This window comes from Dromaius novaehollandiae, chromosome 13 (genome assembly GCF_036370855.1).
Source record: "Dromaius novaehollandiae isolate bDroNov1 chromosome 13, bDroNov1.hap1, whole genome shotgun sequence".
NCBI lineage: Eukaryota > Metazoa > Chordata > Aves > Casuariiformes > Dromaiidae > Dromaius > Dromaius novaehollandiae.
This window is the reverse complement of record NC_088110.1, coordinates 21,485,748-21,512,533: the sequence shown is the minus strand read 5'-3', so window position 1 is coordinate 21,512,533 and position 26,786 is coordinate 21,485,748. Positions and strand designations below refer to the sequence as shown.

Genomic DNA, 26,786 nt, shown 5'->3' with positions numbered 1-26,786 from the left:
CTTTGAAATAAGAAGAGGTACATTTTTCTGTTTGGTTTGACTTTCCACTTCACTCCTGGGCAGCTTTATTTCAATCTTGTTCACAGTGTTTGGAAGCACTATTGCTGAATGGACTGAAACAGATATATCTAAAGGCATGAACAACATCACATGCACAGAGAAAAGTGTCAACAAATGTTCCGAGGACAAAGTCAACGTACTATAACACAGGTTCTTAATGCATAATACTAATTAGTCTGAACAGCATTCTTAATATTAGAGCTTCAGCCAGGATTTGATTATTCCTAGTAAATATCAACAGATCTTCTAATAAGGTATTATAGTTAAATACTGAAGATAAGTATAGAAAAAAATATACTGTGGAGTGACTACATGGTCAGTATGTGTCATCTCGTTATTATTATAAATATTCTGCATAAGCATAGCATTCCGTTTTAGTTTCCATAGCTTCTTATGCAGCCATCACAATGGTAAATGCATGCACAGTACAGTGCAAGCTTGTTAAAGACATTTTTCAGACAAAACCTAATTTGCTGTCATTACCTAATCTCAGGGCTGGGAGGGATTCTCTCAGGGTCTAGGAATGATCTGAAAAACATTTGTACAAACCAGCTTTCTGTATGGCTTGTGAACATTGAAATCTCAGTCTTAAAGAACAGAACTTAAATCCAGAGTTAGACAAAGCAACATATGACTGGAAGCCCCTTTATATCATCAACAACAGAAAACTTGTACCAGAGAAGTCCTTTTCACGAACTTTTCAAGCTCCTATTTAAAACTACTCAGTTATAAAACTGCTGAAGCTGGTCTTGCACTGAATAAAGCTCCCCAATTTCCAGAAATGCTGCACATCTGTTTTCAAATGGGGCTTGTTGTAACCTTTATGATGGTTATCTTATTAACCTTTAAATGAGAGGCTAAAGGTACTGGACATAATGATTAGGTGTTCTTAAACAGTGATATGGGCATTTTGGTTCTCTTAAGTACTTCTGAGAAATGACCAGATACTTGCATTATTTTTTAAAAGAAGATCTAGGTGTCATTTCTATCATTTTCAAATGCGTCTGGGTAAGTCTCAGGTTTCTTGCTTCTCCCCTGATTCACTGAAAAAAACCCCAATAATTCACCTGCTACTTAAAGTACTGACAAAGTATGTATGCATATACAGTTATGGAAACTCCTACTTAACTGTCAACTTTATACAATCATGAAATCAGGTCAGCTTTCTTTTTCAATTTGTAAGGTGAACAGTTTGAGACACAGTAGAAGCATGATCATTACAGCTTTAAAACTGGAACTCCATAATGCGTTTTTATATCAAGAATCATACTTTCAAGAAAGAAAAAAATAAAAATAAATAAATAAATAAAAGGATTTTCCAGAAAAACAGCTGACCAAACAGAAACAGAATGTCAACGGGAACACTGAACAGAACACCAGCTTCAGGTTGCAACTGCCAGAAAAATATTCATTCTATGACTTTTACAGGAAGGCCAGCTGAACTCCATACAAGTTAGTTATTTCTTGAATACAAGTTCTCTAACAAAAGTTTCAGTCTCTCCACGTTTTTACAGCTATACTCCAGGTTATTTCACCACGACATTAAGACTGCGTGGTAGCACAATCAAGAAAGAGTAAGCATATCCACTCTAATTAGCTAAAGATCAGTGCAACATTTTCAAGTATCCTCAGAGATTTCATTCAACAAACAAGTGTTTAGAAAAAAGCAACCTGCCAAATATATGCACATATGCATGTTAATCAAACTTTAAAGACTAACTTTAAAGACAGCCTGTAATAATGCTACAGAAAGTTTCAGGGCTTTTAAGTTTGTGAAAAATGAATGTTGATTTCTTACCATCATGAAACTTACCTGTGGACTTAATACCACATGAAACTGTTTCATTGTAGGGAGGAAGCTGTACCAAAAGAAAATAAAAACTTATTTGAAGACAATACAACTCTATTAATAACATGGTATCAATTTCATTTGAAACATCTGAATCTTTTAAAAATAGCATTATTGTAAAGGTCTAATTTTCTGAGAATGTCTTGTTGAACTCATGTTTCTATATTTATCAAATCCCACACTGTAATTTCAAATGTCCTTGCAGATTACCACAATTAGTGAAAGATAAAGATTATCTTGGTTACAAACCATAGGCTCATCAACTTCTCAAGCAATGCACCTCGGAGCCTCAGGATCTTTCTTCAACAACAACTTACCAGGATTTTAAAATGAGGAACATATGCTCTTTTTAGATAAAAACTGAAGATAAAGACGGACCAAATTATATATGTAGGTTGAAAAAGTTTTGTACAGACAATACTCACACCTAAATCTTTTCACTCTCAATCCATTTCAGGTATAGCGTTGCCCTTGAAATGTTTCAGTTAAGTTCTATTCTTAAAATAATCACACTAAACAAAAATAAAGATTTTGGATCATCAGACCAAGCACAATGTGACCACAGCACATAGTTACCAGACAGTAAATCGCAGTCTAATCTAAAACACTGGCACCATTTTATGCACTCAGTAGTTGATATAACGCTTTTAATTGTGTAACCACAGGTGGGCAATTTCTAACATCCCCACCCCAAACTCCCCCAGCAGCTGAATGCCTTCTCCTGTGCCTGCCATGAACTGGCCACTGGTACACAGCACTCCAGCAGCTGCTTCGAGAGCAGCTGAAGTGTTCCTGCAGTGGGAGATAAAACTGTGAGGGTGCAATGCAGTTTATAACGCTATCCTAAATATTAAATGCAACAGTGTAGCAAATACCGGAGATTTCTCCACTGAAGTTTTTCAGTTCTCCAAAACTACAGATATTTATGTATTACCTTCTTAAAGCATTGTAGACAACAGTACATCACAGGCAGTAAGAAAAATATTCCTAAACAGCGGTATAAAAAGAGTCTATAACATATACTGTAAGATACATTTATAAATCATAACACTTCTAAACACAGCAACTTTCCTGATCAAAATGAGAATTAATAGGTGGAAAAAGAGGCTCCAAGCTCTTGAGAACCTATTATCTACATTAAAATTCAATGCAGATTCAGTATAGTTCTATGGTTAAACAAAAAAAAATTACAAGACTATGGCCAACAGTTTACAATGAAATCTGTGATTCATCATTTTTCTAATTCATGAGGCTTAAGAAAAATACAATGCCTAAAAGAAAATTAAAAAAAAAAAAACTGGAGCAGTCCACCTATTGGTTGCCTACCAATAGTTAATCAACAGCAGCTGTGTAAAGCAGATATTTCTGAGTTGAGCTGTTTCTTGCAACTGGGTCATCTGAATAATCTTAGTCAACAGGTATCCGATGGAGCATGCATTAAAAATGCCATGTAAAGAGATGTTCAGAAGTTTTGGGAATGTGTCACTGGAACGAAGGCCAGCGTGGGTGAATAAAGTGTACATGGGAGAATACAGGGACTAACCAAATACACCAAAACTACTACAGAGAGAAAGAAGGGGAGCAGAACCAAAGTTTGAGACCCTCTATCACATGCATTTTTGATAGATTTTTTTGGCCTGTTTGTGAATGCCAAAAGTAACAGGTTATTCTAATATCTCACCAAGTACTTTACTGACCTCTAGATCTTCCAACTGCAGTAGAGGTTCATTACTTCTTCCTCTACCCACTGCAACCAACATACTACAGTGTATGAAGCCTCGCATGTCCCCAAAAAACCCTTTCAGTCTTCTCTTTTGCATTAAAAACTCCAATTCTTTCAATCTTTCAATGTCTTCTAGACCTCTCTTGTTATTCTGCTCTGGATTTCTTCCCTTACTTCCTTGAAGCATGGTGCCAAAACTAATATTCCAGTTGATTCTTTGCCAATACCAAGGCGACTGACAGAATTACTTCATGCATCTTCTTTGTACACATCTACACCTTTCACAGAAGATTTCATTATTGACAATGGTTCCACCACCAATTTTCTTAAGAAATTTAATAAGGACTACCTTTAACTAGTCCCTTGCTTCAGTCTACAGACAAGCAAGGGACTTCGGAAGGACACAAGCAGCAGTGGATTCTGGGACTCCCAGATCTGGCACCACCCCAACAGAATGTATGTCAAACACAGCTGCAGTATTATAATCTCACTCTTGTCCTTCTTGAATTTCTTTTTTTTTTTCCTCAGACCACTTTCCTAACGTTCTTTAAAATATCAGCAAGCTGCAAAATTAATAAGCATATTTTTTATTTCATCATCCAGATAATTAAAACATTGAACTGAACCAGATCAAGGGCAAACTTAAGGAACACTGTTCAACACAGTTTTAGATTTTGACAGCTAACCAGCAAGTGGTACTCTTGAGACACAGTCACTCAAATCAGTCTTGCTTCTCTTTATGTTGTAGGTTCATGTTTCCTCAACATACTGTATGAGAATACCAGACTACATCAGAAGCTTCATAGAAGACACGATAAAACATTTTCATCTTCCACAGTGTGAGTGTTGGAATATCTGATATAGGACACTTATAGTGACACTAAACAGGATGCAGACATCATGCTGCTGCTACCATATTTAATGGTGGGGAAACAAAAAGACAAGCAAAAGAAACAGATACTACCTGAAGTTCTATTCTGCATTCCTTCCCACCCACCAGAGCAGACACAAAGCTAGCCCTAAAGGCAAGTGGAAGCTATCTTTTTATTTCTGCACTCCCCCTTCCCCATACTCCTTTCATGCAGCATAATACACCTTTACTCTTGTCAGAGGTACACCTACAATTTTCGTAAAAAGCATGGCATGTAACTTCTGCATAATAATTATACTTCAAAATTAAGTTACAGGAAATTAAGTCACATTAAGAACAGTCACCAGATTTGTAAAATGTGGTGAAAGCGAATTTCCCCACCTATACATGAAACGTTCAGTTCCTTGGCTGGGGGAAGAAGCAGGATGGAAAGGTTTGGAGGAAAAACATGGAAATTCATCCAAAGGTTAAGATAGACAATTACCTGTCAAGTCCGGAGTTTAAGACAACGGCATAATACCTGCTTTCCTACAGAAGGAAAGGGTTTCTTCCCTCTCTACCAAGAGCTACAGAGAATCCGAGTCTGCATTACTATTTGTAGTATATTATGAACTCAAATACACATTAGACAACTGTTTCCATTCTGTGGTTCTCAACTGTAATTAGTTCATTGTTGACCCATGGATCACATTAATTTCTCATTTCTGCAGACCTCAGGCATAGTCTTACAAGTTTAGCTTAGATGGTTAGCAGTGTTCCACCTGTCAAAAAAGTTAAGAACTGCTGTGCTTCAAAAGGATCAGAAGATTTAGAACCTCACCTTATATACAACTAAGACGAAAAAGTTCTCTCCTATATCCACCTCTAAACAAAGCAACCAGATCTGAGGTAACGCTACTGGAAAATTCACCTTGAACATACTACTATTACAATGCCAGCTATTCCAGCTCTGAAGGATTACAAGCAAAAGGCAGAATAATTCATTTCATATTTTTAAAAACTGACTTAACATCCGCACACATGGAAGGGAAGACTCCTGTTCGGTATCTTCAGTTTGTAAATTAGCAAGTTGATAAAATGATAAAAACTAGTTTTATTGTTATATAGCAAATATACACAAAGAGATGTAGCTTTAAAGTACAATTTTCTAAAAACGTTTAAATGGATCTTACCTCAACAGAGCATCGTGGAGTCACAAAGAACTGATTAAACTCATCAGGGCTGAACTCCCCAAAAATATACTAAAAAATAAAAGAGAAGGACCTTTGTTAAAGAAGGATTAAATTTGATGCCATTAGGTAAATTCAGGGTAAAATTTATTAAGATATTGGCATTTAAAATGACCTGTGCGTTAGGAGCCTGAAACTTGTGTTTGCATCCCAACTCTCACTTTCCCTCTTCAGTTTTTAGCAAACTCCCTCAGGCTCTGGAACGTATACAATGTGTTTCCAAAGCATGAACTCCAGCTCATGCTGTGACTAGTTTTAAACAAATATGTACGGTGAAAAGTTGCAACACTATACACAAGTCCTTCTATAACACCACATATACTTACCTTTCACAACAGAAAAAGCGAGATCTTTTTTTCCAGAGTTTTGCCAAACTATTAAGTGAGAAGCTTCAGCATACTTACTCGAATGTGAGTTATGTGAGGCTGTAATGGTACCACTACTTCAGCACACAAGAGTCCCACTGAACTGAAAATAACCTAGGTTCTCATCCACCCTTTTGATATTTTATATCTACATTTCTATGAAAAAGCATAAGCACCTACCTAGACCACAAAAATCTTGATGCTAAAATGAAAGTTTAGAAGTAGTTTACAGAAATGAAACATTCTCAACAAAAAAGCCTGACAGGTTGGCATTTCTTCAGATTGGACTTTCTCTAAACTTCCACTACCAATCCGGATTAGCTGAATAGCATCTGAACATGCAGGGAAGCTAATCAGCACAGCAGAGATATACCAAGACAGAAAGAAGATTTTAAAAAGGAGTTGAATAAACTCACAAAATAGAGGGCTGGAAGATACCACAGACTACACAATCTTGGCACATGAGAGGATATAATGCATTAAAACAGTAGTCACAAATATTATGTGTATTGATAAAAGCAGGTCAGTAACTGTTTAGTATACATTGCAGCTTACCATTCTTATCAATCTTCAGTGTACTTTTTAATCATCAATTAAGATAATTCTTTGCTATTCTCCAGCCTCCCACCAGAAAATTGGTGAAGACACCAGCTTTGTCAATATCGAGTCTTATTCATGGTAAATCCTTAACTTAGCTGTATCAAGATATAACTAACTAGACCAGGAGCTGAACTGTAGAAAAAAGTTCTTAAAACAGTTCTAACAGTCAAAACAAACCAGAACATCTGTTTAATAGTTAATCCTTTAAATAACATACAAAAAGCCTACTAACTACCAGCTGAGACAGTACAACACCTAAACAGAACAGAATTCCTAAATTAAATTTCTGTGAATGGTTTCATAGTTCTTGGTACAGGACTTAAACCTGGTTTATGCTCCTAACGTAACCACACCATTTTTATTTAGTAACATAACTAGAATTTATCACCTTCCAAAAACATGCTGAATCATATGTTCTAAAAAGACATTTCTGATGCACTCATGCAAAAAAAAAAACCCTCAACCATAGACTGTTAGAAGCAATACTAATCCAACCCTAATTTCCCCATACAATAATACATTCTTTTTCATTTACCAACATTTTTAACCGAGGTACTGTAGGCCCAGCACTTCTTTCAGAGCAAAAGAAAGTGCTACTTTTTAATTAGGGAACACAAGCCAAAATTAAATAAAGTGATTATTAATACTATCTTAACAGAATTGCTTTACTAAACAATGAAGTATTCACATAGGGAAACACTGACTATGCAACTGTTTCTTCATAACTGAAAACAGGACACGAAAAATATACAAACATCTAATCCAGAAACGAATCCTAGTCAGACTATAATGCAAAAAACTCCATCCCATTTACCCACAGGCAAATATCCCTTACCATTTGGGATGAAGAAACCAGAACTTAATATGATTTTTATGAAACTTTACTTAGCAGTGCTTTATACCTGCAAACACAAAGTTAGCCAGTTAACAGTTTGTGTTATAAATGAAGACTGAGAAAAATACTGTTTCGAAAGAGGGGTATCAGGCCATATGATTGATGAAACTAAACCTAAATAAATCTACCTTCCTATTCTCTACCTCTTCAGTCAACCCAGTCTCTCAATAAATAATTTCTGCAGGCTGCACACACAGCACCCTCTTACTAGGAGGAGGGAAGGTTCTACCATTTTTTAAGGCATGGCTTCCTGCTGAGGTGAAAAGGAACAGAGATATCCCAACATTTGGGGAGTATAATCTCTACGAAAAAAAGGATGCAGAGGGAAGGAAAGCCACTGCAAGTTAAGCATCCAAAATACAGCACAAATCCTCGATTAGTTATCTCTGTGTAAGAACACATTTGATTTTAGCTGTGAAACATAGCTTCAGAAAGACATCACTGTATCATTTTACATTAGTTCAAATTTAAAGGTTTTTCTGCAACTGAAGTGCCTAAGGAGTAAGCATTTTTAAACAATAGAGAGCTAGGATTTTATAAAAGTAATATAATCTGTCAAGAAATAATCCCATTGACAGTTTGAGCTTTTAGGGGCTTAGCTTATACACTCTAAATTATTCCAAATAATTTTAAAAGTCACAGGGTTAGTTTTTCTTGAAACTGTCAAACAAAAAGCAAAAATTGGGAGCAGTCAAACAGAAGTTTAATTAATGATTTACGCTGCTCTTATATAAGCTACTAATGATCAACATTAATTCACCCCACACTCTTTAAATAAGGTCTAAAACACAGCAGAAATATACTAGCACATGATAAACTTGTACAAAGCAGTTTCAGACTATTTCAATTCCAATTTCAGCATTTTTGCTTGTGCATATGCATAAAAGACATATCAACCAGAGCTACACCAAATTATGACTGCTTTAATAGCCAAAGTGCAATCTGCCCTACGTACCCTGCTTTCTTCCTGATTAAACATCCCTAAACTTGCAGGTACTTCACAGTAGTTCGAAGGCCCAATGAAAGATTGGGACTTTGTCGTAAAGCTTGGAACAAAAAGTGGTTTCTAAATACAGACTGTTTTGAGTCAGCCCTAGTACCGGCAAGGGACCGATTTGCTAACAGGGTACATAAGGCAGTAGAGGTAAACTGCTCATCATGCCGACCATTACCGACCTGTCAGTGCAGCAGCAGCCTCCTATCTTTATGGCAATGATAACTGTATAATCAATCACCCTAACAAAGTCTAAGCACAATTACTATGACAGTATATATGAAAAGACAGCTGATTTGGTCCAGTCTCACACATAAATAACTTGTCTTATGTTTAAGTCCATATGACTTTCCAAAATCTACATGTTAATGATTATGGTTTCGGAGATAAAAATTTTAAATATTACCAAAAACTTTGTACAGAAAAAAAATCAGCTTGAGATGAGGAAGAATTTTGAGAAGACAATGCACTAGGCACCTTTCCTGCACATTAACTATGGCTAACCCCCATATAAATTTGATACAAACTCAGTGTCTTGACAGAATAATAAAGTAAAAGTGACATGTACTATGCAAATCAGTCTAATCAGAGGGTTGCCACTTCTTTAGAAGCACTACCTTTTTGAATAATGCAGTATCACAATTCTAAGGCAACAGGAAGTAGAGCAGTTAGCAAAATCCATGAATATGACCATTAATAATATATAAACTAAAAATGTATGGGAACACACAAGCACAAAATATTACAAAATATTGCCAATGAAAAGCAAAAGATTTAAGATCTTTATTTAAAGATCTTCACAAATTTCATTTTAAGGCAAAAATTAAGCTTTTTTCCCAAGCAAAAATAGTATTTAATTACCTATTTAAAAAGTTAACCTTAATTAATCTATAACCCCAGACAAACAACAAGAGCAGCTATTTTAAAAGCATGCTAAATATTTAGTAGCTGAGGATGTAAGTGATAACCCACATAGTGAGGCAAGAATAATATTTAAAGGAGAGTCCAGTGTGCCACCAATACTGGATGGTGAAGAAAAAGTCTAAGAGGATGCTGGAGGGAAATTTTAAAATTTTTCTATCGCAATGTTGCCCCTAGACTTACTTTTACAAATACATAATCCCTAAGAGGCTTAATTTGAAGTCAAATCTGACCTCCCTCTCCTTCTCAAATCATCTCTGCAACCTACATACATGCTTTCTACAGGGAAGAATCCTCTCTCATTTTTGAGTGACTATTTTACATTGTATTTTTTCCTGCTACTCCCCGGATCATTCAACTCTGCACGGTAATAATCAATCTTGTATTACGTGTATTCAAGGAACCCCTCAGAAACCTCAAAGCGAAAAGACTAGTTAGCTTATTGCTGTCACAGATTAAGAGCAATGTCAAAATCAACTCATATGATAAATTTCAACTATCTTTCATTTGCAGTTCTATAAGAAAAGCAAATGGAAGAAAATACTCATTTGCAGGGGGGAGGAGGTTTTGTGAAATTCGGGGGGGGGGGGGGGGAACCACCTACCTCTACTACTATTCAGTTTTTATTGACAGTGTTTCCAAACCTCTCATTCAGAATGGAAAAGCACAAGGAAAAAAAAAAAACTACAACACACTGATGGAGCTATTCCATTTTGCAATTCACAACTCTAACCCAATTTAATCTTTTGCCAGAGATATACACTGTTATTAAACATATTGAAATAAAAATGATTTTAACTAAGTAATCTCACACCAACATATCAAGATGCATTTCCTCCACTGCATAATCACAGATTGATTTTTTTTCCCCATTTCGTATCTTTCATATTGAGGCTTGTTTTAATAAACAACCACTTCAGAAAGAAAATGCTCCTCTAGGTTGTTTAGCCTGTTTTTTTTTTTCACGCCAGTTTCCAGATATACAAGCTGTGAACTTCTGGGAATTTTCAAATGCGAATACCTTCTTGCAGACGCTCACATCCATGAGACCAAGACGAAAATAAAAGTAAACAATGCTTAAATAAGCTTAAAAATGAGACAGCATGAAGTGAGATGGTACACGACAGATAAACAGAATCTCTCCTTTCAATATTGACACTAACAACAGTTCACACACAAATGACAAAAATTAAATATACTTTGTGCAATTCTAAAATGATGCCTCCTTTCACATGAAACTGATAACAGCATGGGTGCTCTAGCTTTTTAATTAAACTTTCTTATGTTATCCATATTTCAGATTTGTTTGCCATGCTTCCATCTATCAAAATTTTGCATGTTCTGGAATTAAATTCAAAACATTCTGGTAAGCTTTGGAAAGCACACGCACACACACGCCTGCGCACACAAAGTTACTGGTAAATTGCTGAAAAGATTTAAAAGAACCAGATACAACTGCAGTACAGATCTCATTCCCATTTGACTGAAGAGAGCATCTGAAAGACGCATATGTCCTCTTCCTATGGGGGTACTTACGTTTTGAGACAATATTGCGAATTTTACATCTGCAGAGCATTTCTACAATATATTTTTCCTCTAATAGAAGTTAAGAATATGGAATGAAGGAGACTACTGAAGATCATATCAAGGAAAGGATTTTTGGCCTGCATTTTTGAGATTCACCAGTGAGCCAGGTGCCACTAATTTTAGCGGTCAGTTCCACACGCTGTAAACGACAAAGTTTCCCAGTGCTGAATACTTGTCTCCCAAAGTTAGCTCTCTCTTTAAAAAAAGTTTCTCACATTAAACAGCTGCTTTAGAGCAACATCCAAAACCCTACTAATTACCACCTGAAACACCAGCAACTGGCAATAAAACTGAAATCAAGTTTCTAAATTAGTATCTATACTCCATTACGATAGTAGAATAGAGATTTACATTCCAGCGTAGGTATTATGCCAGTTTGAACACGAAATTTAATCCATGGCATTATCTTTAAATCTTAAAGACACTACCTGCATCTAGTTTATAAAACATTAATTACATAAAATCAAATACATCTACACAAGAAAATTGGTTTTCTACTGCACAGTAATGAAAGTATCAGTAGTTTTGTCTCATAACGCTGATTACCATAACAAATCAAGTGACACTTTAACTAAGGCATGAGCAGCAGCGACGCAATTCCAAGGGGGGCGGGGGGGGGGGGAGAGAAATAGGAAACGAGTTTTCCGAAGACCCCAAAGGAATAAAATTATTAACCTTCAAGCTCTACCCACACTGACTGTTTTTTCCTGTGTACTCCTTAACCACTTACAGAACGAATGCAAATGTTACTCCATTGCCTGAAGTGAAATCACCACTGGTATTCCAGTCTAGCAACAAGAAAGCTCTTCTGCAGCAATGCAAGGAGGAGGAATACATGTTACATCACTCCTTGTCCTAGAAAAAATGAGTAGTAAAAACAGTGCTCATGCATCATCATTTTGGCATCACCTGTGCTTGGAGAGAGTTAGGAAAATGACATGTCAACTTCTGCTTTCAAGCAGCGTTAATGTGGCTTTCATCTAGTAACAAACAGCTCCAGATCTTCCAGCCGGATTAGTTTAAACTGCAAATACTCTCATTTCAATTGTTTTTTCACAAATGAGTTAAAAATACAGCTTTTAAAGGAAGTAAGAAATAGTTCAACTGCATCAAAGCAGAAGGCCTAACAAGTCAAAACCACTTCACATATAAACTGAAGTCATGAAATAGTTTATGCATACCATAAGCTGTACAGCCTTGCTCACTTAGTGTTTCTACAAAGTGTACTTACTTGCTCCTAAAGCTGTCAGGATAACCTAGAGTAGAGGAGGAAAATGAACCATTCAGACAGAAGTGCGTTTGATACTGTGGAGAAACTGGCAAGGAAAACAAGGGCACATGTGTATGAGTGCGCTTGGCATTTATTAGCAGAGACAATGCTCTTAAATTCGTCATCCCAGGAGCAAATAAGGTGTTTCTTTCTCACCCTTCACTTCTTTCTCACACTTTGCTTAAGTTTGTCATCTTCGTTTTCTTGGAAGGGTAGGGAAAGACACCCTTCCCTCAGGTTCTCCTTTCTCTTGAGGCTGAAACCCATGAAGTTTTAGTATATATGTTATTACTTAACTTGATACAAAGCTTTCTGAACTTTCAAATCACAAGAAATTATTTGCTAAGACATTTATGAAAACATAGACAGGATGGTAAGTTGGAATGAAAACAGGTTCATATTTTTTCAACACTGAATTTTCAAGGAACAGTAACTGTAACTGAAAGATATGAAGCACACTAGCCATCTTTATTACTGTGCAGTCTGTGATACAGCTACATTTCAGGAAAACTAACTTCTGAAAATAGTTCTACACTGACAGTAATTTTAAATTATACCTCTGTATTTATGGAAGAATAAAGTCCATTTTCATAAGTAAAAGTTTGGCAATGATGAAGCTCTGGACAAATGAATAAGCTGCATCTTGAAGGTGGAGGGATTGCGTGCTAAAGCTTTTAACAACTGAAAACACAGCAAGTTGTGAGCAAACTGTTAGTATAGCTTACAGTCCTTAATGACTAGCCTGGAGCTTGAAACTAGATCATTGTAACAAATCTTCTACATAGTGTGTGGAGAAAGATCCAAGCCAGGTAAAGTAGGCCAAACTTAGCTCATGAGTCAGCACAACTTTGCCTCCTTACCATTTAAGCAATCAAAGGCTTAAAACTCAGTGCATGACTTGACTTTTACTTTTTTCTAATTTAGTGCTTCTTGGATGTTATTACAGAATTCTTACAGCTGAAGAAAGTGTTTTCCACACATTTAACTTGAATTATTCTGAGTGGTATTTATTCCACTGTGGAAAAAAAAATCATTCTCAAAAGCTCATTTTGTGATCAGAGGAAAAAACAGATCATTGCCTTGTATGAAAGCACCAGTTGGCTGCCTCTACACAGTTAATGGAAGGATAGGTTTAATGAACAAATGTCATCTACAGCCTGACTTTAGCATGAGTGCACATAACGTGGATCAGAACTGTTTACCATAAAGCTTGTAACTCAAAAATTCATTTTTTCCCCCTAGTTTGACTACTGGTTGTCCTCTTCCATTAAAATAATTTCCATCACTTTGACCATATATTTAAAATAAGATCAATACCCCAATCAATAATCAGGCAAAAATCTGCCAAAACATCAGCCAATTTCTTACACCAAAACCAATTCTATTTCTGTGCTCTCTTCATTCCATATCCAAAATGCAGTGCTTGTTGGAGCTCTTCCATTTCAAACAAATAACAGCTGGCACAAAGTTCAACTGTCCTGAAGAAGCTTATCTATAAAGTGCTGATTATAGTTAGTTTAGGGCGGGGGGAGAAGTGGAGCGGAAGGATAAAACCCTACCCATCACCCTTCACAGGCACTACTGCCTTTATGAGAATGCACTGCACCTTCCTCAGCCATAGAAAAGCGCTCTCATCATCCAGTCTCTAAAACAGGACTACCTCAGGGATATCATCAGCTACACTTGCTTTACTCTTTTTCAAACAGAAGAAAGCATCTTCCTTGGAGCTTCCACTAGAAACGAAGGTAATAACATTCCTTCATATGTTATGCAAACGACAGCTGCAGTAAACAGCAGTGATTTTGGGACTACAGCAGAAATACATGGTAAGTACCTTCTAGACAGTAAGCAAGAGGAAGGATGACAACTAAGGTGTCAGAGCTGATTACATCAAATTCCTTAGCTCCCTGGAGAGTAAAAGAGGGAATTTCTGATACCTTTACACCAGCATTTCGATCAGCTACAAGCCCACAGAATATCTGCCAGTGCTCCACAGAAGTAATTTTTTCCAATCTATTTTCATGCAACCTGTTAAATGACAATGAAAGCCAAACACAAAAATACTTTCCTATTAAATTTGCCAAGCAAGCAATCATGGCAATTATCAAAGGAAAAAATAAACACTTCCAAAATGGGTATACAGGTCCTTCCTCAATTTTGAATTCAGGAACAGTGGTCAGTAAAACAGCAATCACTAAGAGTCCATCTTCAACTCTTTCAAAGAGTCGAAAAATACCAGCTTCAAGCTGTTGGCTCATAGTTGAGCAGATAAATTCAGTTCAGAGCTCTGCTTGCACTGAACTAGTTATGGAGTTGAAAGTGCAAATCATAAACTTTTCCTATAATGAAAAACAAAAATAATGAACACCTGGATTATTCTGATTTACTATAGTATGATAAGCACTGAGGAGAGAAAAAACGGAACATGAGGTAACCTGAGAACGTAGCCAGTTTTACCACTATTTTATTATAGGTGGGGCAGGTAAAACGATCTCTTACCAATTTTGCCCAACATTTCCCATTAGAAAAACCTGCGTGTTAGCTATTTCTGTCTTCACCAGACTAAAATCATTAGAGCTGCAATCTTTCCTGCCATATACCTACAGCAGACCAAACTTCTAAGAACGCTCTAGTAAAACTGATTCTGCAAGTAGAGAACACATTTTTTACTCCAAATTCCAGATATAAATCATAATTTTTCTTAAGTTTACAAAATCTTTACTTATCACATATTTTAGCAACTAAGATTTGGAAGGATTTGCCCTCAAGGAGCTTCTCTCAATTCCTCCAGGTGGAAGAGTACATGTGCTATCCCTTCAGAGTGACGAGGCATGTTTATCATCTACAGAGTTTCTAAAATCAAGGAACCAGTACGTTCCTACCCCAGCAAGTCAGGATACTCAGGGCTACACGGGGCAGGGGGACCACACGGGCTTTCCTGGTAGGTGCTTCCAGCTAGCAAACTTCAGAGGTCCTTGGCAGTGCCCTGACAACAGAAAGCCTTTCTTCTCCTGTGCTTAATATACATGCAGCTACCTCTGAGGCAACTGTTAACCTTCAAATCCAGAATTTTAAAAAGTAAGACTAGCATACAGACTTGGACAAAGCTAGAAAAAGGTGATGGTGAGGAGGAGCTCTAGGAAGAAAAACTGCAACAAGGCCCTGAGTTTTAAGAAATAAAACACAGCTGAATTAAGCACCTTTTTAAGTGGTTTAGAAATAGAGATTACAACCAGTTAGACAAAAAGACAAGAAACAAGCTTTAGATGAACAGAAGACACACGATCAGAAGTTATGGGTGGGGACAGCACAGAACAAGAAATGGAAGGAGCTGGTCTGTGCCTGGCAGAGCACTCTTCTCTCCAAAAACTGAACTATCACCCCAAATTCTGGAATCGCATCATTTCTGTACTATCGTCACAAGTCTCTCTGAAACCAATCAGAGCAGTATGCATCTCAACTCCTTTTAATACTCCCTCCTCTTGTGAATTGCTCCATGACCTTAAATAGAAGGTTTCCATGCCCTTTCCACATAGATAAAGGTTCTAATGTTGGAGGTGCTACATGTGGGTTTCAGGACGGCATCCCATTATTTCAGATGAGGAAACTACACCAAAAAAAAAAAAACAGATTTCTAAAATCAAGCACTCAAAAGCAAAGCTGCACAAAAATTAAGACTAACTGTATCTTCATCTGATACCAACTCTTTTGTTTGATATATTCTTTGCTTACTCCCACAACCCACATCTTCCCAGAGACTGAATACACCACAGACTGGTCCTGGGGGTGATTCCACAATGGGCAATAAAGCAGACTGCTGACCCAGTTTGTCAAGTAAGTTGAAAAACACACTGTAAGATCAGGAAAAGCAGGAAAAGAATGGGTAGCCTCCGAGTAACTGTAGCTAAGTTTCATGGAAAACTAAAATCTATCCCTAATAGCACCAGAGCTAGACAAGTCACCCACACAATGCTTTTCACAAGCAATTACTCAGGGTAGGATTTAAGATAGCTAAAATTAGGTGAGGGAAAAATTAGCTATCTGGTCTCCATCCTGACAAGGAATACAGATTAGCACCTTAAGAAGGCAATTTAGCCCACCTATCCAGGACTGATACGCCTATTATGGGGGCCTAACTTAACATCTCAACCCTAAACTTCAGAAGCACTGAAAGCTCAGAATTATAGCTGAATGAGATTTAACCTAGGAAGTTCTGTGCTATTCTGAATATTCTGCAAAGTCCTATCAAAATAACACTGGCCACTTTTCCTCCTGCTGGATTCACAATCCCATCTTTTCTCCTGTGCCATTTTTGGTATGCACTGAACTGATCAATCAGTGAGATGATCTTCCTCATTAATCTGACATGAACTCCCACACACACCTTTATTGGGGCGGAAGGGAGGGGAAGAATGTAGTTCATAAGAGAAAGTGAGGAGCCAGTATAAAGTAACAGATGCAAGTGGTCAGGAACAAGGGAGACTGGAGCTGTGACCTGCAAAAAATGGGTTATATTCTCATAAAAACACAGCAAACAATGAAACCACAATCTCAAGGAAAAAAAACATAGTAATTGGTAAATGACTCAAGGGGAACAAAAAATAAACACAACTATAACCATATACATAATGGTAATTCTCCTACATTTTAAGCTCTGTAACTGTTACAGTTACTCTGTTCTCTCCCTGCAGGAATTCCAAAACCCTTCCACTACTTCACCACATGACAATGTCTATGCTACATGTTCTCCTGACAGAGAGAAAACTGAAGTCACTAGCTATTGTTTTGATTTTGAATACATATATATGCAGCTGTCCATCCGCTCAATGATTCTGACAGTACTACATGATAAACGGCAGGTAGAACCCTGAGAGAACTGAGCACGATCCACGACAACTTTATATTTTGAAGTGATATGTAAGTTAAAATGAAAACTAGGACACTTCATACATGCCAAATGAAGTTTCTGCCAGTTCCTCCTGGGATAGTTTTATAGCTTAAGGTATCTGCAAGACAATTTTACGTAGATACAAAATACTCGTTCAAATGCATTCACAGATGAATATATTGCTGCAACTAAAATACAGATACAACATATTAAAGATCCAGGGCTTTTTTTTTTTTAATAGCAGTATTAAAAACTGGATAGGAATGTGACAGTACGTTTACTGTACGATAATGATACTGTAGATATTAAGACTAATTTTTTAGGAAGCTCATTTCAAACAAGTAAGCCCTGACAGTGATGCTATTTCATGTCTTTCCTTACAGGAGATCTTCTGTCAGCATTCAGATTTCTTTTGCGCGAGTGAGAAAAATGTAAAACAGGTCAAGATACTTCCCAACACATTTACAATATTGAAGTTACTGAAATTTAAGTTCTCTTACTTTTTGAGGAAAAGAAATAGGACTAAACCAGACAGCATACTCAGACATACTTACTGATAAAGCCCACAATACTGAGATCAGAGTGCCCAACTGACAGCTAACATACCGACTCCCATCCAGTTCCTGGTACAAAAGTTGAAGACAACACTTCCTTGGCTTGCATGTCCTGCTATCTCCAAGCAGAAATATCATTACGCTTTGCAGGAGAACACAAAATAGCACTAGCTCTTCAGTTTACTCACTATACGGAAAAAGGCAGAAGCAGTTGTTATCTGCAGTGTCTCTGCTCACCCCCCCCACCTCCATGAAGAGGTCTGCAGCTTCAACACCGTCTATCCTCCTCATCCAACTACAGCACAAAGGAGCTAGAGCATTTTAAGGGGCCCCACGTAAGTACCAGCAAACCAGAGTCTAAACCCTAACACTGACAAGGTTGTGCAACAATGGTAAAACCACGCCCTCAGATTTCAGCCTGCATATCATGAATTTATAATATTTTCCATGCTCAAGCAACACCAAATTGGGCAGCATTTGAAAAAAAATGCTTATAATGTGACTGTATGTTGCCTCCTTTCATTCCAAATCCAGTAAAAAAATTTCTTACAAATCATAAAAAAACTTGGTAAACACAATCACAATCACTCATACTATTGTTATTTGCAAAACAGACACTTCAGACAGACAGAAAATACTATATGAACCAAGAAGATTCCAGTACTGATGTCTGTCAATATCAGATATTGCAACTTCTTGCTACTCCGTAAACACTCATGTGTTAAGACTCTCATACTTGGGAGTTGACCTTCAGAAATAACATAATAAGGTGTTGTGCATTAATTACAGGCTTTTTTTAAAAAAGCTGTCATAAAATAAATTATTTTGAAGCACAAACACATACACAAAATTTGGTATGCAAAGCAAGATGCTGTAACACACTTTGGTCCTTGGCCGAGCCTTAAATTTTTAGGCCAGAGAAACTATTTAAAAAAAATAAAATAAAAAATCAGATTAACTGTAAAGTCATACTACCATGCAAACATGGCATATGCATGTAAGCACACACAAGAGTTGATTCTGTAAGTGAGGGATCCCTTTAGCCCACCACAACTTCTGATCACAGTACCTACCATTACTAGCAGCAGCACAAAGCAAAGAAAATGTGTACATGCTTGCCCTAATACATTATTCCAGTAGTGAATGTTGACAAGAACTCCGGGAAATTTCTATTTTAAGGATGCAATTACACCAAATCAGAAAAGCCACAGTAGCCCTTATGTGACAAACATTAGCACTAGAGGTAATGTACATCTATCACCTTTAACTCCCCGATTAAGGAAACTGATTCTTTGGCAACATTCAGAACTGAAACACCACAAGCCAGCAGCAAGTATTTACAGTTCTTTTGACAGGCAGCAACAAGAGTAACCACTACAATCCAATTCTGGATTTGAACAAAAGTAAGGTTCAAAAGATTGAGTGCAAACTTGTTGACATGAGCAAATTTAACAGCTTTAGTTCTTCTGCTCTAAAAGCTGACTAGTCTTCCTTCACACCTTTATGATTCTGCTGTGCTTACATTTTCTGTTGCTTGCAATTCCACGATGATAATTTTATATATCTAATTCCTGCTTACTATGAAAGCACATTGAGAGCATAATCCCTTATTTGTTGTCTCAAGTTTTGGGAGCTTGAGGGAACTTTCACTATGTGAAATTCATGGAAGTTTAAACTTCTTGTTAAGGGGCAATAGCCTATGATAGTGGACAAGGCAGACAACATTGAACTGGTAAGCTAACACTGTAGCATTACAGCTTTTAGTTGAGAAGAAGAAAGTGAAATATTGAGAATTACCTAAATTAGTTATCTATGACGTCTTTCTGACTTTATATCAATTAATAACAGTGCTTCACAGAATAAAACTTCAAATAGCGGCAGGTTTGCTTTGGTATCCTGAGGACCATAGAAAAGAACAGCAAGTCAGGCTTTCCATGCTTTGCAGACATTACAGCAGTATTTCTTACTTTCTTTGGTAACCACTAGCTATTATTAGAGACCGTATGATTTAATGGATAGACTAAAGTAGGCTGCAACTCAAGAGAACTAGATTCTTCTTGCAATTCAACTGTAGCTGGTGCTGAGCATACCCCTTTCCTCTCTGTGGTTTATTTCCCTTTCCTTTTGTATCTACCCATATTGTAAGCCAAAAAGACCATATTATGTACCTGTATAACATCAATTTTAATCAAATCTTCTACCAACTAGCATGGTACAAAAATATTATTCGAATATGATTAATCTATTTTTTTCCTTTAAACTAAACAGCTGAACTTCTTCACTCTTCCCCTTCACCCATCTGAATGCTTTCAGGAAAAATCAAGGGGATTATCAATAGCTTGCCTCTTCCTCCCCTTTTTGCTGTTACAAGATGGGAGTGAGTGAAACTGGACTGTAAAGAAGGTAAGTTCTGCATTCATTTTCCTCTTTAAGGTTTATGCTGAGCCCAATCAAAGGGGTGGCACATGCAACAGACTCTTCACCAGAAAACCGGGAGAGGGAAAATCTGTGGTTTGGTATCACATACATAATTTGAAGTCTTGACAAGTTCACAAAACAAAAGTCAACAGATCTGCAAAACTTATTCTTGTCATCTGGTAACCTGGCAATCCTGTCCACATTCTGGGAGGCTTCAATGCTAATAAGGCAGGTTATCTTCAACCAACTTGAAAAAAAAAGTATATTCTTCCTACATAGTGCATGAGAACATATAAATAATTTGCTCTTTAGCGACAGATATGTGCATATGGCAAAATTGTTAAATCCTCATGAAAAGAGGAACATTTCCTTGACAGTATATGGATCACCACTGGTTATACATTGCTACACTACTTGCAAAAGAATCCCACTCAAACAAGACACAATGCTTTCATGACGAATGCCTTCACTTTCTCTGCATGAAAGATGTATGATTTCTGTATTCTAAGTTACACTGGTAGATCCACTGCTAACCTGCAACTGTCATGGGAAAAATGAGGCAGGATACTTGTGAACTACTACTGAAAGCTCTAGACGTTGTATGAAAAAATACGCCCACTGCGCTGAGGGAACATAACGCTGCTATTTCTGCTAGTATGTTCAGTTTAGTTCAAACAAAACAAAAGTAAGAGAAGTCTTTCATACACAGAATTCTTTGAGGAAAACCTTTTTCATTTTTATTTTATTTTTTTTTTAATTGCTCCTTTCACATGACCTTTACAGAGATGTTCTATATAGTTTCTTACAGATAGGGCATTTTACCTCTTCCCACTCAAAGTCAATCCCCAATCCCTTTATCAAAATAAGAACAGTTACAGAACTCTTGATGATTTTTCAGTTGGTGTGAACATTACATTCAATGAAAGTTGCTCCACATCCCTTTCTTTCTTGGATTATAAAATTCCAAGGCAAACCATATAAAATGCTGCTTTTAGAACTCTCACATATGAAGACAGGAATTCACATATGATACTATAAACAGTAATATTCCCAAAAGCATGTTTGAACATTTATTTTTAGTTCCTAACTGTGGTAATTTTTGTAACTATCAGAATATCTCAAGATCTCTTTCTTAGTTTTAAGTTAAACATGTGGCTTTTTTTGTAAGGTTTATGCTTTAAATAAGCCTAATGCAATCACTATGCCAGGGCTACTGTGATTTAAACTACCTCTCACCTAACTACAGATAAAAAACAAATCTTGCAGTATGCACTAAAGACTTTATGGTGTCAAACAAGGGGGAAAAGTTCTTATATGTATTTAAAATATCAGGGACACCTGCAATTAAATTAGGTATTAAGAGTCAAACACAAAATCAAAAAGGATAACATACTTAAAGCTCTGCTCTCCTGGGGTGTTATTGGATGTATTCACATGAACTTTAATCTTGAAAAATTCTTTACAGTGTTTTAAAAATAATCTATAGCAGAAATACAGCTAAAAGTTCACTGTTATTGGGAACATTACTTATTATAAGTAGCCTTAACCCATAAATTACAGTTTTTTAAAACAAAAATAGGGCTTACATCCCCAATTTTAAAATATCAGACTATTCCATTACAGAGTGTTGATATATATGTCCACAGACATCTACACACACACACACACACACACACTTTTTTTTCCACCATGAAGCATAACCCTTTGTTCCATAATCCTGAGTTGTATGTTTAATGATCACACCTAAAATACTTCTATCAAAAAGAAAAAACGCAGTTCTAGCAAGTTTAATTCTTTGGAAACGAACGTCTACATTGCTGAAATGGCATTAGAGTGACAAATGACTATAATCCAATGGCCCAAGGCCAGCAAGTTCTATTACAACAGATTTGTCTGTTTTGTAGGACACAGCATGTTGCATGCATATCAATAAACAGAAACTGAACAGCCTAGTTTACCTACAAGCATAACTCCACTTTAACATTACAAATATTTTAATAGCTACATGAATGGAAACAGCAGTGCGTCTAAGCAACTGCCTACAAAAACTAGACTTATTAATATGTAAATGGCTGGATCCATTCTAAAAAAAAGTCTCTGAACCAGTGCTATAGTCTAAAATTCACAGAATAGCAGTGACTCAGAAAAACTGTAGAGTTTTTATTCTATTATTTGCATGTTGGCATACAAATTTAAGTTCTATGTCAATTTTCCCAGACTTCCTTTTGAAGCTAACCAGCCCACATTCACACTACTCTGTGCGGATATACCATTCACATTTTAGAAAGACAAATGATACCTTCTGGCCACCCAAACTTGCAGCTACTTTCGCAGCTCGAGATCACGGAAACCCAGAAAAGCTACTCTCTACACAGGCAAGAGCTCTAGCAGAAGGACCAAACCAACCAATTATGAGCAACGAATGAGGGATTCTAAAGAAAAAAAAAGGGGGGGGGGGGGGAGAGGAAGGTGCAAAAGAATCCAGTTTCTTTACCCCCTTAAAACACAAAAGGATGACCAAGCAGGATAGGTGAGAAGCAGCAGCTATCACAGTATGATGATGCACTCGAACACCTCTCTCCAAACCCATCCAATGATACAGTCCAGAGCAACTTTTCATTTTGTGCTCAGGGTGTTCCCCCCCCCAACGAATGCATCATTTTCAGTGTATTTCAGGAACTTGACAGAAAAATCCACACTGCCCTCTCCGCAACTACTTGATCCTGCCTGTAAGAACACTATCATGCTAGAAACATATGCATGGATGCAAGTAAGCTAGCACGAGAAATTCATCCAGCTGAATAACAACCATTTATTTTAGGATTATTTTTGAGGCAGAAAAATTTCTAATCAAGGTTACTCACAAACCTTAGGCAATACAACTTAAAGGCAGCACATAAATAAGTGCCTACAGACTGCTTTATTCCAGAAAGAGCACTGGCTTAAGGGAACACCAAATACTCCTGTGACAGGGAGCAACACTCCAAGCCAGCCATAAAAGAGGTAGTTTGCAGTGCAGTATTTCAAGGAGTCAAATTGCATGCTGTATTCTGAGTTCCAGTTATTCTGGTTGTCAACCCAGATACAGGCTTGGGTGAGGATGAGCAACTTATGAGTTTGTTCAGCTTTTTCCAAATAGAAACTCTACTGGTTTTTACTTCAGCTTATTTGGGGGTAATATGGTGTATTTAGAATGGTACTAAGTTAATTTGAAACCAGACTAACGGTTAAAGAACAAAACAAGCATAAATGATTCATTCTGCTTTGGTATTTTTTCTTCTGTTTAACTTGTTTTCACAAGATTTATAAGAGAAGTGTCTACAGTAATTCATTCCATTAAAAAGGATAAGAAAGTGACTGAAACCATAAGGTTCCTACACAGTACTGTTTCCAAACACAGAAATATTTGTTGAATCTTCCTTTTTAAAAAAGAAGGATAAATGTCTGCCTTGAAAAATCGTTTCAATTATATCTAGTGTCAAATCAGCTCAATATCTGCAGTGCCATACAGAACCAGTAGTGCTACAACAGGTTTACTTCCAGCTTGCCTTAAGAAAAAATATCTTACAGATTTTAAATATACTCAGAACACACCCAGAAGACTATGAATGACAGCAACACTTAAGAATCTGATTAAATGATTATGAAATAGCTGCATGGAATACAGAGGTACAAATGATCAGCATATCTGAACTGTACTAACATATGCTGATGTGCCTTTTGAATAGTCGGCCATCCAAAATTAATCCTCCTTTCAAAATATCCGATATGGTCATGTTTCACAATTCACTTGTTAAGAGTATGCAAGCTGATTTACAGAATACTTCTGCACACCGCCATATGAATCCATTAATCGGCAGAAGCCTGATGGCACATTTTATGATATTTAGAAGAGTATGATTTTCTAGAAGACTTTTTCCCATGTGACAAGAAATGTCTCAATTACGGCAAACTAAGTACTTCTGCATAGGACTCCACATTATGACATGAACATAATTAAATAGTTATTTAGTCTTGTGCTTAGACTATATGACTATCAAAATTGTCTCTCAAACTTTTTTACTAATCTTAAACACTATCATCTTAAAATTAAAAGGAAATATCTACACACAAAACTACATCCCTAAACTTATCTTCACATCCTCCATCCAAAAAAGTATAAAACAGTTATGTTATTTCAGTATTACAACACTGTGTTGCTCTAGAATGTGTGCTCATATAAATAGGAAACACCATTTAAATAAACAGTTTATAATACATTAGGAAAAAAAAAATCACAAGAGGCTATGTTTAATGACATGAAGACAGCATTACCTGAAAAATATCTTACAGATTCATTTCCTGAATTATACATAAATTTAAGCAGCAACCCTCCAGAGACCAAAATATCTACCTTTACTTACAGAGTGGTTTGATCTAAGTACAGTACTGACAGCAAGTAGCTACAAAGGACTAGATCCAAAGACTTTCACTCGACAAAAGATAAGAACTAGGAGAAGAAAAAAGATGAATCTGCAGTCTCATTTTAATTATGGGTATGCAGTGTTTCAACATAAAAAGTACAGCAGCTTAATTAAGTACAGACACAAAAATGCCCTTTATTGTTCTAAATCAAGAAAAAAAGTTGCAATGAAAACCCCATGGTTTTATCAACCTGACTACACGCACTGCTGTCTAGTATTTTGCTCTCTAGTATTCAGGAGAAGGAGAAAGCAGAGTGAAACAGCTTCTGAGTTGGACACAATCTCCTCCACGCTTCCTTTCGATACAAGCTGCATTCTAATTATCATTCATTAGGTCAGTCAACCAATGTACTAGAACTAGAGCGAGATTTCTCCACTGTGAAAAAGTTTAAGAACACAGTTTTATAATCACAGCCTTGTACATTAAAATTTAACAAACCTCAGAAACTGTAACTGTCCTCAGAACATCTACCACAAAAAACAAGAGCTTTAAAAAAATCAATTTTGATAAAAAATGTCATGATCGTTTTCAGCGACTGTACACTTTGCTTTAAAGCAAAAAGTCAGTACCATTAGCATACAATTTTAATACATGAGCACCCTAGTCAAACTTCAGAAAAAATAAAAAATAGAGGATAAAGTATCATCATTTTAGAAAGACTTAAAATTTTAATAAAGATTTTTCCCCGCAAAAAGTAGAGTTCTTTAGTAAAACTATACTTAACATGATTTAAGTTTTCTAAACTTCATTACTTGCTAAAAAGAAAGTTTTATGAAGTTTTACAAATGCACACCCCAGTGCAGCATTTATATTGCCAGAAATTTTTGCTTTAAAGCTTTTTTGGGGGTAAAAAATCCTTGACCCATTCAACCATTTGCTTTGTTGTAAGTGTAAACTGGCCTAGATCCAAGAATCGAACTTTTAACTTCCAGAGAAGAGCTACCCCGGCTGCAGATTTGGTTATTCCACGCATAATTCTCCCGCCTGGTTTGGCTGGTGGGAGAGGGGGGAACCGCACACCCATCCCCACGCAGAACGACCTCGCAACACTCAGCCCTTCGCACCCCAATGCATCGAGGTTTACGGCGTGTTTGGGCGGGGGGGTGGGGGGGAGGCTGGTGAGGGGGAGGATTAATTTACAAATCTCCTTATTTCTTTCCCATTATAGAATCTCCCCCGCCGTTCCCCCTCCCCAAAAAAATCCCGACCTATCGAGCGGCTCCCAATCGCCCCCCTCTTTGCAGCGGCTCGGATGGGGGAGCGGCACCGACCGCATCCCGCAAGGGGCACCCCAGGCCGCCCCCGCGCCCACCCCCCCCGCGACGCGGCAGGGACAGCGGCGGGGCCCCGCGGCCGCCGCGCCCCCCGCCCCGAGCCGATTCAATGAGGCTGCAGAATCGCCCGGGGCCTAGTCCCGGCCACCACGCTCCCCCCTCCGGCGAGCCGCGCCGCGCGGCCCGACCGCCCCTCCGAGCCGGGCAGGGCCCCCCGCCGCCCGCCGGCCCGGCAGCGCGCGGACGGCCCCTACCTGGGCGCTGTTCACGGCCATGGCGCCCCGCCTCAGTGGGGAGCTCGGCGTCTCCCAGGCGCCTCACGCTGCTGCCCCCGCCGCCGCCATCTTCTCTCTCGCACGCACCAGCCGGGCGGGCAGGCGGCAAGCACTGCGCCTGCGCACAGCCCCGCCGGGGAGGGGAGGGGAGGGGCGGCGCGCCTCTGCGCCTGCGCGCCGGCCGGGCGGCAGCGGCGGGAGGCGGTGGCGCCCGCGGCGCGCAGGCGCGGTGGCGCCGGCGCCGGGGGCGGGGCGGGCCGTGGAAGGGGCCCGGCGGCGGGGGGCGGCGGCGCTGCGGGCGGGGGTCGCGGCCGGCCCGCTCTCGGCGGGGTGGAGGGGGGAGCCGGGCCGCTCGGGAGCCCGCGGGGCGCGGACGAGGCAGCCGGAAGGCTCCATCTGCGGCCCCAGGGGTCTGCCACGAGGCGAGCGGCCATTGCCCGCCAGGGGCGCGCGGGGCTGCCTCAGATCGGCGCCGCGCGGGCCCGCGCGCCCTGAGGCGATGCCGTCGCCACCGAGGCCAGCGGGGCGGCCCGGCCCGGCCCGGCCCCG

The 26,786-nt window shown here is 38.3% G+C and overlaps 1 protein-coding gene across 1 annotated transcript in view; it reads right to left on the bottom strand.

Moving 5' to 3' along the window:
- USP10 (ubiquitin specific peptidase 10) overlaps positions 1–26,384 on the bottom strand; it is a 54,340-nt gene extending 27,956 nt beyond the window's left edge. The window contains exons 1-3 of the mRNA XM_064519758.1: positions 26,217–26,384; positions 5,676–5,744; positions 1,874–1,919 (exon numbers count right to left, since the gene is read on the bottom strand). Coding sequence (XP_064375828.1) covers positions 1,874–1,919; positions 5,676–5,744; positions 26,217–26,237 — 136 coding nt within the window. The 5' untranslated portion in view covers positions 26,238–26,384. The remainder of the gene's footprint in view (positions 1–1,873; positions 1,920–5,675; positions 5,745–26,216) is intronic.
- Positions 26,385–26,786: the final 402 nt, after the last annotated feature.